We start from the raw sequence: 19,502 nt of genomic DNA, 5'->3' as shown, positions 1-19,502 counted from the left end.
TGTGGGATCTTCCCAGACCACTCCGTGTCCCCCGCATTGGCAGGCAGGTTCTTAACCACTGTGCCACCAGGGAAACCCTTCACTGCTTCTTGAAGACATGGTTCTACTTTGCACAAAAACGTGGTGGTGTGAGTAAACTGAATGAGTGAATCTAACCAATTAATAATGTTTTTATCTTGGAGCTTAAATTCTATCTATAAGGGAGCCATCAGGGTGCACCCAGAAATTCTGCATGGGAATAATGGGAATTGATTGTGGTGATATTACATATAGGATAAAAAATAGTCCCAAGGCTTTATAGAAAGTGAGAATACCATTAAAGGAAAAAAAAGGTGAGAGAGAGAGAGAGAGAGAGAATGGGAGAGGAACCAGAGTTTTCATTTTTCCTGTGAGCCCTTTGGAGAAAATTGGGAACTTTAATGGTCTTTCCCACTTATTTTTGTTTACCTGTTACCTAACTCTTAATTATAATTTAGTAAGAGTAAAAAGAATGAAAGTCCAATTTGCTAAAAAGGAAAAAGAATACTTCTCTTTCTGCTTTAAAATTAGAATGATTATATTATCCCTAGAATGTTTTTTGAGTTCCCTGGAAATATATATTACTACATATAAAAGGGTGTGAAATCTCTACACTAGCTCTGAACTAGGTAAATACAATGAATAAAATGTATTGGCTGCACTAAAAGCTATGAAGATTCATGTTTGTCATACCATGTTATATGTTAAAGAGAAATTGGAGTTCAAAATACTTGATCGTGATTCTGTTCACTGCTCTGCAGTTTACATGTGAGGCTGTTTCCTCCCAGAGCAGTTGTGAAGCCAAAGGCGTAAAGGGATATTTTTAAAATGATAGTTCAGGAATACTATTGACAAGGAGTGTGGGTCGCTTTTGACCCGAGCAGTAACTGCTGATCAGCTGTCCCAGGGCAGGGCGTGAGGGTCGTGTGGTTCTGAAGATGAGGCAGGAAAAATGTGCCCCTTGGACCAGGACAATGTAGAAGCACCGGCGGAAGTGGAAGTTTTGGGGCCCTAGGAAGATTTGGAGCAGGTCCTCCTTCCAGTCATCTGTGGGATGCTGGAGGATATGGTGGCTCTCCCACGAGAGTGTATCTGAGGACCAGGAGTAAGTTGTGGAAGATGGATAATATGCTCATGCAGGTAGAAATGCAGGTGGAGACCTCGGAGGAGAAAGCCTTGAATCACCTTCAGCATCCCAGTGGGGAAGCTGATGAGAGAGTGCCAGAGTTGTGCCAGAAGGTGGAGGAGAAAGCCAAGGACATGACAGATTTGATGGTGGAGCTGGTTTGGCAGATAGAGAAAAGCAAATCGTCTGGAAGGAGGGTTGGCTTTCACAGCTGATGGACTCTGGTCCGCTGGTAAGGATGGGCTGATATCTGGAAGAAACTGAAACCGTTCATTTTCTCTATTCAGTTTTTGTATGTTTTTTACTCCCATGTAACAGTGTCCCTTAGCGTCAGTGGCTGGTGACCTTGATATGGGTGTAGATTGTCAAATGTATTTGGTTCCTAAAAAATAACTTTCTTTTGAGAAATACTCTCATAAGGGAAATAGGGCTTAATCAAAACTCATTTCAGTTTATTTTTGTTACTTTGCAATGTTTTTGAAATGTTGGGCATGGCCTTGTATTTTGGTGTTACCATGTGACCTGATTGTTTTCTGGAACTTTGGAACACCCATGTGAAGACTTGGGGTCAGAATCTTCCAACTTTAGAGGTACAGTGGAAGGCATTACTTGGATGTAGCTGGTGAAGCAATGTAGGAATGAGATTGCTTTGGATAAGACTGGGAAAAACCAAAAGAGAGCTGGAGATGGAAGACGGTGGGCACATGTTTTGGAACTTGAATACCTCTGTGAGACAAAGGAGGAGAGCTATGTTTTGTGGCATATTGTCTCGTGTTCATTGTATAACCTGTCAGGTGCGTTTATTTAGACAACCTATCTGACCCTAAACAACAAAGAAGTTTGAATAGGGAATGATGGAGCACACTTTACTTTCAGGATATTGTAATATCCTCACACATTACAGAGGTTTAAGAGTATGGCATCAAAGAGACAATCTACCAAGAGCCTTGAGAGCCTGGAGAAAGGAAAAGGCATATCAGGGCCCATAAAGTCCCTTCTAGGTCACCAGGGCAGTAGATCTGACTAGGATTTGAAGTCAAGATCAAACATGTAACAAGTGTTCATTTGCCTTGAAAAACAAAGACCTAAAAAGCCTTAAAATGTTTTTTTCTTTTTGTTCAGATGACCAAAGCCCCTATGTTAATAAAAAAATCATAAATTTCTTTTGAAATGGAAAAGAAATTTCATCGTAATTTCGTGATTTAAAACACGAGTATTTTTTGGAGATTATTAGGAAATAAGATTCAGAAATTATGATGCAGGCTTTAGAAGGAATTGAAACCAAGCAAATATGATTAATTAAAAAAAAAAAAAATCCCAGCGCTCCGTTGAGAGTGGTCCCCTCTCCAGGGGGCAGCAGAGACGCCCAGAAGATGACGGAGATCTCGGTGACCCGGGAGATGATGAGTTGGTCAGGGCAGTGCCGGCGCCGGGCGCAGTATTGCTGCCCGAAGGGCGGGTTGGAGGGGCGGTCTGGGATCGCGGCCGTAGAAAGAGGCGAAGAGGTGACTTCACAGATAAGCTTTTATAGGCACCACTCTCCGCCCGCCGGACGGGAGGCGGGGTGGCAGCCCGATTAAAGAAGCAGCCTGGAAGGAAGGAAGAAGCGAGGGAGGGACGGGAACAGTTGGAGGAGGAGCAGCGAGCTGGGCTGCGGCGACCGGAGGAGGAGCGGCCCCCGCGAGGCCACGTTTTGTTTTTGTTATTTTCCATCGAAATAGTTCTCGCAGGCCCTCCCCGAGAACTGATTGCGCCGAAGCCCGGGAGCCCCGACCTTGCAGGTGACAGCTGGTCACCCTGGTAGGAGTCAGCTCCGCCCCAAGTCACCCCCTCCGGCGCACAGCCCATTCCCCGCCCTGCCTCCCAGTGCCCGCCCGGGGCGAGCGCGGCGGCCGCAACGGCTCTGCAGCGCTGGAACTGGCGGCGACCGGCGGAGGCGCGGGGCCCTCGGCGTTGTCCTCTGACCCAGCGGAGCCGCGGATGAGGAAGGGGGAAGTGCGGCCCCAGGCTCGAGCCGGAGAAAGGAGGATAGCGATTTAACCCTCCCTCTCCTGCCAGTCCTGCTGCCGGGCGCTCCCCGGGTGCCCGCCGCCAGAGCCTGGGAGCCGCGCCCGAAGTGCCGCATGGGGCAGGGCCACTAAAACGCGGAGTTCGGGGTCGCGCCGAGGCGGGCGCAGGGGCCCAGCGCGGCTGTTGGCACAGTTTCGGCGGCGCATTCAACGCGAGAACTGGGGGCGCGGCGCGCCGATCCGGCTCGGGAGGCGCGAGTTATGGAGCCCCTCAGCTGCATTCAGGATGAGCCGTTCCCGCACCCCCTGGAGTCCGAGCCGGGCGCCACTGCGCAGCCTGGCCAGGGGAAGCCGGGCGACAAGAGGTTCCGGCTGTGGTACGTGGGAGGGTCGTGCCTGGACCGCAGGACCACGCTGCCCATGCTGCCCTGGCTCATGGCCGAGATCCGCCGGCGCAGCCAGAAGCCCGAGGCGGGCGGCTGCGGGGCGCCGGCGCCCCGCGAGGTGCTCCTGGTGCTCAGCGCGCCCTTCCTGCGCTGCGTGCCCGCGCCGGGCGCCGGTGCCGCTGGGGGCTGTGGCCCTACGGCCGCGCAGCCCAACCCGGCAGTGTTCATCTTCGAGCACAAGGCGCAGCACATCTCGCGCTTCATCCACAACAGCCACGACCTCACCTACTTTGCTTACCTGATCAAGGCGCAGCCAGACGACCCGGAGTCGCAGATGGCCTGCCACGTTTTCCGCGCCACAGACCCCAATCAGGCAAGACCGCGGCTCGGAGGCACCGGGGAGGGTCCATCACACCCGGGAGGAGTGTCAGGGCTGCAGGCGCTGGGACCCCACGTTAAAGACCGACTCTGGTCCAGCTGCTGGCGCGCGCCTTCCACGTGGCGCGGTTGAGCGCAGGCTGGTCCCGCTCCTGGAACCCCGAGTCGGGAGCTTGCTTCTGGCGGCGGTTCCTTCCCCGCAGGGCCGAGGAAGAGGGAGGGAGGCGGAGAGTGGTCTCGGGACGGTGGAGGAGCTGGTGCGCCCTGGGAGAATGCGGGAGCAGCGCGCGTCCCGGGAGGATCTCGTTGTCTTGGGGTGTGACTGGAGATGGCATGCCCGGCCTTGGCCAAGTGGGTGCGTGCGTGCACGTGTGCGTTTAAGAGGGAAAGCGGGAGAGGGTTGGGTTCCTAGAGGCCCCCGCACACACTCTCGGTCTTCGTGGAGTCCTGCACCTTAGCCCCTTAGGACAGTCGCATCCTAGTCACAGCAGCACCTGCAGATCTTGGATCTGGGAAGCTGTTTCGGAGCCCGGCTTAGAGAGAAGTTACTAGACGTTGTCAGATTGTCAGCAAAATACGAATCTGCCTTTAGATTTTGAGTGGAAAGAAGACTTTTTTTTTTTTTTTGCAGTTTTTTCCACACTAAATGGAGACAGAATCAGTACCTACCTGGGTGATTTAAAAATCAGTGTTGTAGAAGAGGTGAACATCTCTTTTCTAATATTTCTCCAGAGTTTACTAAATCAAGGTGCCTGTTACCAAACAGTGCGTTTTTACTTCCTTAAAAAAAAAACGGACACAGTCCTTTTTCGTCTGGAGAGAGGTATCTAAACAATCTTTACTACAGTGATTGTGTCTTGAAAAACAGCACCTCCCCCTTTTTAAAAAATGTGTAAGGAGTTTACCATATCAAAAGCTCCCCAGATGCTGTTATAAATTATAAGAGTTACTGAATGTTTGGGCAAAGGACTTTAGATTCTTTGGGAAAATAGTGTTGTCTAAATATAAACAAATAAAGTCTCAGTTATACTATGTGGCGGGTTTCTTTAGCAGCTGGGAAATTAATAGTCAGATGAGAAAAACTTCCTATAAAGAAGGCTTTAATTTTTGAAAATTCATATATTCCAGTATCTGTAATTGAAAGACTGTCCAATAGTTTTTCACAAAAAGGACTGTGGCTGAGCTGAAGAAAATAAAGCTCATTGTCTTAGATTCCATCAGTTACTTCGTAAACTAGTTTAATATCCTAAGGGCTCAGAACTCCCAATATTTTAGTTTATGGTGCTGCTGTTATGTTATGGTAAAATACCTTCTCACAGATGATCTCAGGATTCTAACCGTGATTAAAATGAATTTCATTTTATGCTTATTTGTTAAAAATTTATTTTTAGCTTTCACCTAGGTTGAAATTGGAGTGCAGCATGTTCTTTATTCTGAATGTTATCACCATCTTTATTGTATTAAGATTTTGGGGTTCTGTCAGTAAGGTGGAAGTGGTTGCATTTTTCCAGGACTTGAAGGAATGTTTTATGATTCTTGGTGGTTATTTTCTTCAGATCTGATGCCTGACACATCATTGCTAATTTCATTGATGGTCAGTTTGTTTATGGGTTATGGCACCTTAAATTCTCAACAGTGGCTGTGGAGTCTTCCCTGGACTCATTGGAAGGTCAATTAAAATATCCCATTTTATTTACTTTCATTTCGTATTTAGATATTAGAGGCTGGATGTGCTCTTTACAAATAATAACATGCTTAGGCTTATTTCCCCCCTTTGCTCCTGTAGGAGCAGTGGAAGCCATATGGCTTTTTGATAAAAGAAAAAAACAAACTTTTCCTGTTTATTGCCATTTCCCAGTTGAGTCTTTGATCTTAAGATATAGATTCCTATTTGCTCCCAACCTAGAGAGCCCCTGGCAGAGGATCATTAATTTGAAAGGCCAGATGTTGTCTACCTAAGGATTATCTCCAGCTGTAAATCAGGGCTTACAAACTCAAACTGAGGGGAAGAAGGTTGAGTGAGGGCCATGGAGGACTAGATAGAGAGGTCCTTTCTCAAGCTTCTGCTAGCTCCAACTGGAAATTACATTATCAGAATATAAGCCCAGTGTTGCCGGAGCTTCGGATTTCTCAAGAGAAGATGGAAATCTGGATTTTTATGTATGAGTCCACATTTTAAAGTATCAGCAAATATTTTAAACATATAAGAATCTTATCTGGGCTAAACAAAACACATCTGAAGGTTGGCTTCAGAGATCTAAGGGCTGCCACGTTTGATCTTGGGCATAAATATTTGTTGAGTGGACAAGTGCAGTCATTAGATACTGAGTACTGTTTGTCACATTTCCTGTTGAAATAGTGGGGAGAGTTAGGATAATTTGGGGGGAAAAATTTATAAGTAAAACTCCCAGAAGTGATGATTCTGCAATTGAACTTGTTAGAGGGATGAATTCATCACATTATTACCATCCAGCAGTATGCCTAATATAGAGTAGAACCTCTGGATCGTTCTGAGCACCTTTGAAATGAGAAGGAAGAAGACCTGCTGTTTGCTTTGCTGCTGAGTTCTATATTTGAAATAGAGAATTTTTTAGTTGGACTTTAAGATTATTGTTAAGTCTCCTAAGTATTTTCTACAGTCACTGAACAAAATATGGAAGGTAGCCTGGAGCAGAAAGGCCTGAAAACATCCCCAAGTAAACTTGCCTCTGCTTTGTCTGTCATGCCTGTCTCTTTTCTGAAATAGGCCTGTCTGTAGGATGACCATATAATTTATTGTTTAATCCAGGACAATTTTTATTAAGAAAGGGGGCATCATTAAAATGACACAAGCATAACAAGTATAAAACTGGACTGTTTAGGGCAAACAGGAACATGGGTGACCATAGATAATTGGCAAAGTTTGTGTTTCTGCCAAACCACTGAGATGGAAGATTGTGGTTTCTATATATAAAATGATAATGTCTTGCAACGTATCTACTCACACATCTTTTTTTTTTGGGGGGGTGTGGATCTACATGTGACCTCAGAGCTGGGAGCACTGTGCGAGTAGCTTGGGTCTGTTGTGGGGAGTTGCCATAGTGATGTGCCCTGTGGCTTCACGCCCTCCGGGTCAGAGTCAACCTAAGGATGCCCAACCTGAGTCAGCCTGAAGGAGTGCTCAGCCAGAATGGTCTGATACAGAGCTATTTCTGCCAGGTGCAAGGAGGGCTATGGGCTGGGAGCAAATGAACCAGTTTCAGATGAAATATATGCCAATACAGATTGGTTCCCATTTATTCAAGATGTGTAGTCTTGCATAGGAGGAATGTCAGACTTAGCACATTTCAGCCAAAGTTGGATATTTGAACTAGTAAAAGTGCATAACTGTACATAACTTAAAAAACAAATCACACTGGCATAAATTGAGTTGTAGATTTAAAACTGGCTGGAGAACCAAGAATATCTGCTTCTCTACCTAACGTCTTGGGAAGGTCACTAATATTCCTCAAATACTTACCTTTACCTACGTTCAGAAAGAGGCTATGTATTTATATATATATATAAATATATATGGCATTATCTCAGTTTCCCCATTAAAAAGCAGAACTTGTTTTATGTTATATATTTTTTTATCATATTAAAAAACAAGAATTGTTTGTGTTTATAACTATTGTTAGAGAATGAAGGTGTTATTTATCATTTCCATTAGACAACAGCATATACTTCATAATTATAGAATGAGTAGTCCTATAAAAGACAAAAACATGATTGCTATAATTTTCATTGATTTTGTTTATGTATATATTTCTTGAAGCTTGAAAGAATGTACTTTCAAAGAGCTTTTACAAACTGTGTTCTTAAAATTAAAAAATGAACTTGACGCCAGTTTTTTTAGCACTAAGTTCTCTAAGTCTGTGGGTATTTTTTGTTTGTTTCTCTTAAAATATTTAGTATTTTCTGAGCTTTACCCAGGTAACCAATTTTCAACTTAATTTTCAGTGATATACTTCAAAAAGGTCATTTTCAGTTCTTCCTCAGAGTTAAGGGTTAGTGGCTCTGGGAGTATGCTAGCAAGGAAACAAGAGAAATAGAAATCTGGAAATGTTCACACTTCTCTGTTTGCTTTCTGAGTACATTGTGCTATTCTGGGTAGATCTCTCCTCATGTTTGCTGTAGTCATTTTTTTTTTTTTTTTAATTTGGTTGCATTGGGTCTTTGTTGCTGCACGCGGGCTTTCTCTAGTTGCAGTGAGCAGGGGCTACTCTTCGTTGAGGTGCGCAGGCTTCTCATTGTGGTGGCTTCTCTTGTTGTGGCTCGTGGGCTCTAGAGTGCAGGCTCAGTAGTTGTGGCACACAGGCTTAGTTGCTCCGCGGCTTGTGGGATCTTCCCAGACCAGGGCTCGAACCTGTGTCCCCTGAATTGGCAAGTGGGTTCTTAATCACTGTGCCACCGGGGAAGCCCCTCTCTCCCCTTCTGATTTGAGGTGGATTAATTTGCCCTGGCTCTGTGGTAGAATCTTGACTACAATATCTAGAGGAAAGGTAAAAATGTATGCCCAGAGCCTCCCACCTGTGAAGGGAATGTTATAATGAAGATGTGGTTGTTCAGTATCAGGGCTCATTTATCATAAGCCAGAGGTTCTCAAACTTGAGTGTGTGTCAGAATCACCTGGTCGGCTTGTCAGAGCAGGCTGGTGGACCCCACCCTCAGTTTTTGATGATGTCAAGTTCCCTGATGATGTTCAGACTACTGGCCTGGGGACCACAGTTTGAGAACTGCCCTCAGTGATTTTGTTCATCTGGTTGGGTATATGACCACTTCTGTTCCCCTGGTTATTATTGTAGTCGTTTTCAGACTTGAAAGTTCAGGCTGAGTGTGAGGAGGAGGAATACGTGACTACAGATTTTTAAGAAACTCGTCATTTTCTAGCTTAATAGCTTTGCGTATCTTCTTCTCCAGATAGACATTATTCTGCCAGGCGTGATAAGACTAGCCATATGTTGAATGAAAACTTTACCTTTCAAGCCAAAGTTTTAAGTTCTACAGATGGAATAAACAATTTTTAGGGAATATATTCTAATGTTGGGCTTCCCTGGTGGCGCAGTGGTTAAGAGTCCTGGTCCGGGAAGATCCCACATGCCGCAGAGCAACTAAGCCTGTGTGCCACAACTACTGAGCCTGCGCTCTAGAGCCTGCAAGCCACAAGTGCTGAGCCCACGTGCCACAGCTACTGAAGCCCGTGTGCCTAGAGCCCATGCTCCGCAACGAGAGAAGCCACAGCAATGAGAAGCCCGCGCACTGCAACGAAGAGTAGTCCCCGCTCGCCGCAACTAGAGAAAGCCCGCACGCAGCAACGAAGACCCAAAGCAGCCAAAAATAAAATAAATAAAGAACTTTATAAAAGAAAATTGTATATATTTAAAGCTACAATGTGGTGTTTTGATATACATATCAAATGAAAGGGTTACCACAATCAAGCTAATTAACATATCCATCAACTCACATGGTTATTATCGTTTTGTCTGTTTGTGTGTGGTGAGAAAACTTAAGATCTACTCTTAGCAAATTTCAGGTATACAGTATAGGATTATTAACTATAGTCACCATGCTCTCTGTACATTAGGTCTTCAAAACTTTCTCATCCTGCATAACTGAAAGTTGGTACCCTTTGACCAACATCTCCCCATGTCTCCCATCCCCCATCCCCTGGCAACCACTATTCTACTCTCTGAATTTATGAGTTTGACTTTTTAGATTCTGTATATAACTGAGATCATGCAGTATTTGTCCACTTTCCCCCACTTTTATATTAAAAATCTCCACAGTTAAATATGCTCATTAAATTTGTAAAATAATAGTGAAATGCTGAATGCATGCTTGGATATAGTTTTGCCAGTGTGTATTTTTGTTTTAATGGAAAGTAAAAAAAGTCTGTATGATTTTTTAGGCTGGTGTAGCTGAACTCTGGTGTATCTTTTATGTAGTGTCCTTAGGAGTGGCAGGGAAGTAAACTATGAGAGTCTGTTTGCAACTTTAGAATAAAAAGTCTTTAGGGTATGTAAGAACAGGTACAACCATGCATTTGAATATATTTTATTGACTCATAAAGGATACAAATATTGTAAAGTATAACAAAGTACAAAGTATAAATTATAAACTGTATAAAGTATAACAAAGTACAAAGTATAAATTATAAACTATTATAATATAAAAGTATATAATTATATAGTATAAAGTGTAAAATTTACTATAAAAATAATACATCTTACCATCATTATAAAACATACAATAAAGCAAGAAATATTGGCACCAAGTTGTGCTATTTTAATTACCTTGGGTTAAAGGGAAAAGAATATGTAAATTTTTAAGGTTAGATAAAGCCCAGTGACCTAATGGGCTGATGTATGGTTTTGTAAGAGTTCAGGTAGAGAAAAATGGTTCATAAAAAAGCAGTCTTGGGGTCCACAGTAACATTAGCATGCTGAGCCTGTGCTGTAGCATTCAGTGCTGTAGGCATGTGCTTTGAAAAATAACATTTTCATCCCATTGAATTTATCTTGTTAGTATAATTGTTACTAGTTTTATGCTTGTGTTTGTGGGTATTTTGTAAATTGGTTTTGGTTTTAAAGCTTTTTAGATTTTACCTCCTCACCTCCCTCTTTCTTTGTTCTGTAAAATGAACTAGCACCCAGACCCCAGTAAGATGGTTCTCTAGGACACTAGTCCATCATCTTCTCAGACTCTTGATTTTCTGAATAAAGTGGCTATAATTTGCTCCAAAAAAACAAAACAAAACAAAACAAAAACTTTTTAAAAGCTAGAGTTGTAAGCATCTAAAATTTATATCTAGATTTTTATGAACATATTTAAATAAAGTAACAGTAAAATAATTATGTTAACACCTTAATTTACCTTTAAAAGGATTCTGAACAACGATAAGTTTGGAAAACTCCTGGCTTAAACATTCAGGTATTATTTAATATGATTCCAGTCATCTATGATCCTATGACAGAAAGGGAAAAAATATGAGATTAAAATTTTGGTTGGTTTAATTTCAGATAATCTTAACACAGGTTTTTGCAGCCCTATGAAAAAGATACGGAGTTACTCTTTTTCAAGTTACCGATCCCTTTCAAGTTTCATTTCTTCTAAGAGGTTGGGTTCGAAAGAGGATCTCCAAGTAATGGGATCTTCCTGGTTAAATATAGAAGCCTAAATTTGCTGCTTCAGTTCTTTTATTTTGTGGATGCCCTTAACTAGTTGGATAGTCTTCACTTTGGCACTGTTGTGAATTTTTACAGGAATTTCTCAAATTCTCAAATTTAGAACTGTGGAACTTTGTACTATCAGTATTATGTAACTTGTGAGTAGTTTATGATCAGTTTCAGATTGCAAGTCAGTGCTTCTGGTTGAGCAAATCAAGTGGTATTTTGTATCTCACAATTGTATCTCACAATTGTATCTTCATATACATTTTCAGTAATTCGTTATACAGTGTGGACAAATACATTATGGCTTAAGCTTTTACAAACAAATAAGCAAATCTGTTTTCTGGCCCCAGACAGCTCCCAGCTTTTTCAGTTCACCTCTTGCTCTGGTTTCAGCCATTTAATTCTCATTAGCTAGGCAGCTTGAGAGATTTTTCTGAGTTTACCTGAAGCTAAACTAATGGCCTTCTCGCTTGGTTCTACAAATATTTCCTCTCCTTAGATTTCCAGTGACATGTACTTTATACCTGGTGGGATACCCCATTAGTCTGTGTTGTATCTGTCTGATCCTGTTGCTCACTTTGAAGACCACCCAATGTCTACTCTCTGACTCTTTTTTTTGTTGTTGTTGTTTGTTTTTTGCGGTACGCGGGCCTCTCACTGCTGTGGCCTCTCCCATTGCGGAGCACAGGCTCCGGATGCGCAGGCTCAGCGGCCATGGCTCACGGGCCCAGCTACTCCGCGGCATGTGGGATCTTCCTGGACCGGGGCACGAACCCGTGTCCCCTGTATCTGCAGGCGGATTCTCAACCACTGTGCCACCAGAGAAACCCTACTCTCTGACTCTTTTAATATTGTGCACTGCCTGCTTGATTGAATTTCTTTTCAGTTTTGGAAGCTGGTCTTCCCTCTTCTGAGGAATGATCTGTTGTCCAGTCCTTACCCCTTCCTGTTGGTGCCCTCCAAAGCTGTTAACCATTGTTTACTGATTTTATTTCAGTTTTCATATGGAATTTTGCTAAGGCCAGTTGTCATGAATATAGCCTAGTGGTAGTAGGTAGTAGTGGGCACGACCCTTCTATATTCATCCATAATTATTTTATCTAATTTGAGGAAGGTTCCATAGGCTGGATCTAGGAAACCAGATTTCTGCCTAGTTTCTAATAGTACTAGTAAAGCAATATGAAAGTGAGTGGTATTTTATTTAGTTTCTTGACAGCCCTTTATGTTTTAACTTCCCCCATTGATCCTAAATTCAAATGGTCAAATTTTTCTGTTAAAATATTAACTGGCATTTGATAAATTTGCTTGTTCTATGTTCTAAGTGTGTTAGTTACAGCAGTAGACTACTAACCCAGAGCTAAAATGCCATCTGGGTCTGGAAGTTAATTGGTGTTAACCTTCCTTTCTATTGGAAGTGAGGTTGAAGATATATATTTGAAATTATATTGTTCATTTTAATAAGTGAAGTGTGAACATGACTAAATTAAATCTATCTTAATATATGAGAAAGTATAGGAGTTCTTTGAAATAAAGAGTATATAAAAACAATCTTTAATTTCTCAACTATTCTTAACCAAGTCCACCTTGTAGTTTAACAGAGTTTGTTATCTCTGTTTTTCTTGATCCACCACAATTATCTAGCATTTGATTCTACCTTTAGAAATTATACTCTAAACTTCTACGAACCAGGTTAAAAAAATAATAGATATGTATTAATAATACCTCTAAGCAGTATATATTTATTAATGTTCTTGACCAGAGGGTCTCGGACTTTAACACACATCACCTGTAGGGTTTGTTTTAATACTGACTGCTGGATCCCCACCCCAGAGTTTCTGATCCACTTAGTCTGGGGTGAGGTCCAGAATTTGCATTTCTAACAATTCCCAGGTGATAGTGATGCTGCTGGTCCAAGACCACACTTTGATAACCAGTGCTTTAGACCAGAGGCTGGCAAACTATGCCCTTTATTTTTGTAAATACAGTTTTATGTGAACACAACCCCACTCGTCTGTTTACTTATTATCTATGGCTGCTTCCATGCTGCAGTGACAGTACTGACTATTTTTTTTTTTTTTTTTTTGTTTTTCTTTTTGCGGTACGCGGGCCTCTCACTGCTGTGGCCTCTCCCGTTGCGGAGCACAGGCTCCGGACGCGCAGGCTCAGCGGCCATGGCTCACGGGCCTAGCTGCTCCGCGGCATATGGGATCCTCCCAGACCGGGGCACGAACCCGTATCCCCTGCATCGGCAGGCGGACTCTCAACCCCTGCGCCACCAGGGAAGCCCAGTACTGACTATTTTTGACAGAGACCCTATGGTCACCAAGCCCCCAAGTCTTTATTATCTGGCCTTTTATAGAAAATGATTGCTGACCCCTGCTCTAGACAATCCTGTTAAAAACAGGTGTTTTTCATCCCCATTTTATAGGTGAGAATACTAAGTCAGTAATTTTCCTGCAAAGACACAAGCCAGCAAGTGACAGCGGATCTGGATTTCCAAACCTCATGCACTTTGTAAAAGCCACTTTGTAAATTTTTGCTAGTGGCTCCCAAACTTATCTCTACAGCTCAGCCCTCTCCTCTGAGCACCAGCTGCTGTCAGCATCTAAATGCTTACTGGACATCTGCACTTGAATATGTAGTTGCTGATGCTTATAACCTGGGAATTATATTTGAGTCCTACTTTTCACTTCCCAGTTACAGTCCTTGAAGGAAGTCATCATGTTGATTCTGCCTCCAAAACTTAGTTTTTAATACGTCCATGTCTCTCCATGACCACTGCCACCACCTGGGTCTAACTCCCATCATGTCTTTCTGGGACTGTTAGACTCCTCTCAGCTATTCTCCCTGCTCTACTCTTGCTCTCCTATCAATCCCTTCTTCAGTGGAGCAGTAGGAGTCGTGCTTCTAAAGCACAAACCAGAGCAGGTCCCTTTGCTCTCCAAGTAATAACGCAGATTCCTTCTCACGTGACTCTGCTTGACTCTGCTCCCTTTGTCTCTCCAGTCTTCTCTTAGACTGCCCCTCTCCAGCACGCTCCCTATGTTTCAGCCATCCTTAACCAAGCCCAACTCAGATCACTTCAAAGTCTTTGCGTGTGTGGTTCCCATTCCTTGCTAGATTAGTTTTTTTTCTCAGGTTTCAGTTCCTTGCTTAACTCACAAATGTCACTTCCTTAGATTGGCCTCCAGTGATCCTCTATCTAATAAAGTCGGTAAGTATCCCAATTGTTCACTTCTATTTCAGCCTTTTATTTATTTTCCTTTTGGCACTTACACATTTAAAATTATTATTATTATTATTATTATTATTTTTTGCGGTACGCGGGCCGCTCACTGCTGTGGCCTCTCCCGCCGCGGAGCACAGGCTCCGGACGCGCAGGCTCAGTGGCCATGGCTCACGGGCCCAGCCGCTCCGCGGCATGTGGGATCCTCCCCAACCGGGGCACGAACCCGCGTCCCCTGCATCGGCAGGTGGACTCTCAACCACTGCGCCACCAGGGAAGCCCTTAAAATTAATATTTAAAACACTTTTTGTGGGTACTGTCACCACCTCTAGAATGTGAGTTCTAAAGGGAGAGCAATCTTGTCTGTTCACGGTTGGACGCCCCAGACCTAGTTCTACAGTAAAGGTCCATTCCAACAAATTGAGTAAGTAGGAATTGGTCCCTGGCCTCAAGGAATTTAAATCCACTGGTGAGAACTTAAAGTCTATTGGCAACGATATGCATATGCTCTCATACTTGTTTGTTGCCTATCATTAATTTTAATAAGTGTTTATTGTATTGGTTGCACAATATTTTTTGTTATGAATGTTTATAATTGTAGAGACATCATACTGCTTACAATATTAAATGGGGTTATAAGGCAGACTTTTCTTTAATAAGTAAATTGTGTAGTTTATGAAAAAAATTTTGTAGACTAATTTGAGATGGACTTTTCCCTCCCCTATCAAAACACAGGAAGTTTAGTGAAACTGCCAACACGAGAATAGGCGTTTCCATGGTCTTTTCTTTGAATAATGTGAATCAGGCATTCACTCATCTGGAAGATGATCAGCAAGAGTGGCATTGTAAATACATCCTTGCAAGATTTGGATATTCTTTAGTTTCAGTTCAGTTGTTATGTAGGCTTCTCTGTGGAGATACAATCTCATTTGGAAGGCTGTTTAGTTTCAAAATACTTCGAATGGCTTCTGTAAGTTTTTACTCCCAAATGTACAATGGACCATTTTCTTAGGCACTGATTTTTAAACCTTATTGGAAGTGCCTAAGAGGTGTCTCAAAAATTTTTTTAAATCAAAAAGGGAAATGAATAAATGGAGAGGAGATCCAGGGGTGGAAAGAAAAAAAACTATGGCCAATGTCCACGGTGAACTGTTGACCAATATTAAGATGTACGGGGCTTCCTTGGTGGCGCAGTGGTTGAGAGTCCACCTGCCACTGCAGGGGACACGGGTTCGTGCCCCGGTCCGGGAAGATCCCACATGCCGCGGAGCGGCTGGGCCCGTGAGCCATGGCTGCTGAGCCTGCGCGTCCGGAGCCTGTGCTCCGCAACGGGAGAGGCCACAACAGTGAGAGGCCCGCATACCACAAAAAAAACCAACCAAACAAACAAAAAAAAGATGTATGGTTCGTATTCTGGATTTCTTTGTTTGCTTCAACAGCATGCCCTTGTGACAGAGTATATATTTTTTTACTTCCCTTGTGTTCTTTTTATCTAATGTTTATAATTAGAGCAGTTGATAGGTTGGATTATAGTTTTCAGTGGCCAGTGGGACGTGTACCAAGATACACATAAGGGTAATATTCATGCTCGGCAGTAACCCCATGCGTTGGGGTTCGACTTTAAAGAATAAACAACACAAGGAAAGATAACCTTATTTTTCCAGGAAAAAGTAAAAAGTGCCACAGTCATTTACTTTGATAAATACAGGCGCTCTGTTTCTTCTTCTCGTCCTCAAAAAGGGCATTTTCTCCCCATTCCCTCATTGCCTTCAGGCATAATTTGTCCAGCCATGAGCATCTCCACATTTTCTTCAACGTGTGGTCCCTTGCATGGGGTAGGAGACCCTTTTGCTCCGTTGATAGAGCAGTGTGTTTACTAAATGAGCATCTCTGGTTCGTCATCTCCCTTTTTTTAATGATGGAAATGATCTTTGAAAACCAGCTTTCCATTAGTAAGCTTGGCTTGAAGACATAAATATTGCTAATGGTGCATTTTTCAAGACCAAACATATAGCTGCTTATTAAGGCAAAAGGCAAACATATAAATAGTTTAATAGCAGGTTTGCCTATTTAGCAAAACAATTTGTTTTGCTCCTGGAGTGGAAGATAAACTCACAAGTCACTCTGTAGAAGGACAGGCTGTAATATACATACTGAGTGTGAAAGTTGATGTCTGTCAGCAGTGGATTTACTTTACCCTGTTCACATTACCCCTGTTTACTTAGGAACCAGACAGGTTAATAGCTTTTGTGTGAACGTGATTGTACCAATTAGTAGTTTCTCTGGAGACGTTGTTTGCTGTGATTAGGCTATGATTTTTCTGCTGAGAGTGGAGTTAATTCTGGATATTGACAGTGGGAACCGACATGTATGTCCCGTAATTTTTTCTTAGCTGTTTACATTTTCCAGATGATTTATTTTTAAAAGTCATGCTGTCACCATGAAAGAAAATTACAACAAATGGTCTGCAGATACTCAGATCTCTATAAATCAAGTGGAGACTTTGACTGGTTTATTAAAATTGTTGATTTAAAAAAATGTTGAAATTGCCTCAGTACCTGATACTACAAAGGGCTTTGTATATGTTTTCAGTTTTTGGTTCTTACTCTTAGTGGACAAAGTGTTTGTCTAATGCAGATAGGCTAAATGAGGATGAAAATCCCATCCTTTACTCAAATCATTCTCTATTTTGGACATGTTCACATATTAATCTATCTCAAAAGAAGTGACTGTCTCCTGCTGGAGTTTTCATTTGCTGGCTGGTAGCTTTGCAAAGAAGAAAAGACTATTGACTTTGCAGGTGTGACCATGTGGAACAGAGATAACAGACCTTCAACTAGAGACATCAGACTGGACACAGGAAATTGAAGCTCTGGACCACACTCTTCCATAATTAAACACGGGACACAAATGCTCTGTTAATCTGGGTCACGGTTTTACAGTTTGTTCCTTTGTTCATTACCTCATTTGTTCATTCTCTGATTCTTTCAACCATCTATTCATTTGTTCAGTTATCAGGGGAATTGAATGCTTCCTGTGTGCCTGGCACTCCACTGGAGACTGATGTGTATAAAACAAAAACATTCCCTGCTTCATGTATCTTAGAGTTTTGTGGAGGAGTGAGACAAAAGTGAGCAAAAAGAATAGCATATTGTAGTAGTTGAGTGCCTGGGCTCTGAAGTCTGATCACTGGGACTCAAAGCTCTACCGCTGTGGGTTCCATGCCCTGGGGAAGTTCCTGCATCTCTTTGTACCTTGGTCTCCTCATCTGTAATATGGGGATGGTAGCATTGTTATGAAGGTTAGTGAGTCCATTTATATAAGGCATTTAGAACACTGCCATCTCAAAGTATTCGGTACATGTTAGCTACATGTCCACAGTGTGCAGTTTCAAAGATGATAGGGGCTCTGAGGGAAAAGAACGTGGTGCTATGAGAGAATAAAAGGAGGAAACTTTTGATTGGGTTGTGTAGTAGATTCTCCAGCTCTCTTTTACTAATAAAACCTTAAAATTTTCTTCATTTATCTCTCCCTCTGCCACTCAGCCCATATGCTACAAAAGGCTGGCCCATCCCCAGCTCGAAAGTGGGAAATGCCATTGATTTATCCAGGATTCCTGCACCAAGCCAGTTTTATAAGTCTGTACCTGGAGACCCAGTAGTCCCAGGGAATGTATCCATTTGTGCCAGTGCAAGATGAGAGAAGTTTTCTTGGGGCTCCTGAGAAACGAGCCTTGGTGGTTGTTTCCTCCTTGGTTGTTGTGTGTAGATTTAAAGCCTGGAACTGTTATTGTTATTTCACTGCCAGAGTGATGATGAAACAGAGGGGAGGGCACTCTGGAGAAAAACTAAACTCTGACAGGAACAATCCAGATTACCACCTACATGCAGACCTTTTCAGTTTATGTGAGCTGAGTTGTGTTTTCTGCTATTCATAGGGAAGAGTAAGAGATGAGTCAAGGGAGGCTTACTGTGGAGATGACAATTAAGGATGATTCCCAAGTTTGCTGACTTTTTTTTTTTTTTTTTTTAACTAATGGGTGGGTTTGTTACCATTTACAGATAAGAGGAAGGCAAGTTGGAGGAGTGGGGGAGAAATAGGTTTTAGGGCAAAAATCTCATTTGTAAAATGAGTGGGCTGGATGTTAACAGTGATTTCTTTTACTGACTGAATATTCCTAAGAGAGGTTACATCCTTCTATCAGAAATTATGATTTTTAGAGCCCTGGCAACCATTTTCACCAACACTGGGGCTAATGAAATCAGTCTCAGCAGGGGGTGGGGAGGGTGATCTGAGGGTGTTTTTCAACCCAGTTGCACATAAGAACCTGTGGGGAGTTTCAGAAAGTATACAGTCTACTAGATTCTTGGGCCCCTCCCCAGATACCTTGCATCAGAATCTCTAGGGTAAGACCTGGAAATCTATTTAAAAACTGGGAGCTGGGATGCAGCCAGCTTGGCACTTATATGCAGTTTAGATTTGGGGAACCACTGCATTAAGGGATGTAAGGCCCCTTCCTGTATAGGGTTTTTTGTTTTTCTAACATCTTTATTGGAGTATAATTGCTTTACAATGGTGTGTTAGTTTCTGGTGTATAACAGAGTGAATCAGCTATACGTATACATATATCCCCATATCCTCTCCCTCTTGCCTCTGCCTCCCACCCTCCCTATCCCACCCCTCTAGGTGGTCACAAAGTACGGAGTCGATCTCCCTGTGCTATGCGGCTGCTTCCCACTAGCTATCTGTTTTACATTTGGTAGAGTACATATGTCCATCCAGGCCACTCTCTCACTTCGTCCTAGCTTACCCTTCCCCCTCCCCATGTCCTCAAGTCCATTCTCTACGTCTGCGTCTTTATTCCTGTCCTGCCTCTAGGTTCATCAGAACCAGTTTTTTGTTTTGTTTTGTTTTGTTTTGTTTTAGATTCCATATATATATGTGTTAGCATAAGGTATTTGTTTTTCTTTTTCTGACTTACTTCACTCTGTATGACAGACTCTAGGTCCATCCACCTCACTACAAATAACTCAATTTCGTTTCTTTTTATGGCTGAGTAATATTCCATTGTATATATATGCCACATCTTCTTTATCCATTCATCTGTCAGTGGACACTTAGGTTGCTTCCATGTCCTGGCTACTGTAAATAGTGCTGCAGTGAACA

General features: G+C 42.6%; 1 protein-coding gene across 1 annotated transcript in view; it reads left to right on the top strand.

Moving 5' to 3' along the window:
• The first annotated feature begins 2,774 nt into the window (after positions 1–2,774).
• Positions 2,775–19,502, top strand: part of TBC1D4 (TBC1 domain family member 4) — a 223,689-nt gene continuing 206,961 nt past the window's right edge. Inside the window, exon 1 of the mRNA XM_081214741.1 lies at positions 2,775–3,912. Coding sequence (XP_081070867.1) covers positions 3,415–3,912 — 498 coding nt within the window. The 5' untranslated portion in view covers positions 2,775–3,414. The remainder of the gene's footprint in view (positions 3,913–19,502) is intronic.

The sequence above is a fragment of the Mesoplodon bidens genome, assembly GCF_964165515.1.
Source record: "Mesoplodon bidens genome assembly, chromosome: 17".
Lineage (NCBI taxonomy): Eukaryota > Metazoa > Chordata > Mammalia > Artiodactyla > Ziphiidae > Mesoplodon > Mesoplodon bidens.
Note: the sequence above shows the minus strand (reverse complement) of the source record. Positions and strands in the feature narration are given on the sequence as shown.